General features: G+C 43.8%; 1 protein-coding gene across 1 annotated transcript in view; it reads right to left on the bottom strand.

Moving 5' to 3' along the window:
* Positions 1-7: 7 nt before the first annotated feature.
* Positions 8-496, bottom strand: part of LOC107852467 (photosystem II CP43 reaction center protein-like) — a gene marked incomplete at its 3' end in the record, with an annotated part of 1,314 nt that continues 825 nt past the window's right edge. The window contains 1 exon segment of the mRNA XM_047403534.1: positions 8-496. This exon segment is cut by the window's right edge and continues 100 nt beyond it. Within this exon segment, the coding sequence (XP_047259490.1) occupies positions 8-496 (489 nt within the window).

Below are 496 nucleotides of genomic sequence, written 5' to 3'. Positions count from 1 at the left end.
CACGAGCCCTTCCCGCGTGCCACAAATGACCTACGAAGAAGAAGAATTCTAGAACAAAATAAGAGGTAGCTAACCAACTTCTAGGAGAGACATAATTGACTGCATTGATCTCAGTAGCTACACCACCCACGGAATTTAAAGAACCTAATGGAGCATGAGTCATATATTCCGCGGAACGCCGTTCCTGCCAAGGTTGTATGTCTTTTTTCAACCTACTTAAGTCTAACCCATTTGGACCCCTTAGAGGCTCTAACCATGGAGCACGCAGATCCCAAAAACGCATAGTTTCTCCTCCAAAAATGACTTCTTCGGTTGGGGAACGCATTAGATATTTACCTAAACTAGTAGGTCCTTGAGCGGATCCCACGTTAGCCCCAAGGCGTTGGTCTCTAACTAGAAAAGTAAATGCTTGAGCTTGAGAAGCTTCTGGTCCAGTAGGTCTATAAAATTCACTAGGATAAGCGGTATTATTGAACCAGACAAAACAACAAGCAAT

This window comes from Capsicum annuum, unplaced genomic scaffold (genome assembly GCF_002878395.1).
Source record: "Capsicum annuum cultivar UCD-10X-F1 unplaced genomic scaffold, UCD10Xv1.1 ctg43885, whole genome shotgun sequence".
NCBI classification, from domain to species: Eukaryota; Viridiplantae; Streptophyta; class Magnoliopsida; order Solanales; family Solanaceae; genus Capsicum; species Capsicum annuum.
Note: the sequence above shows the minus strand (reverse complement) of the source record. Positions and strands in the feature narration are given on the sequence as shown.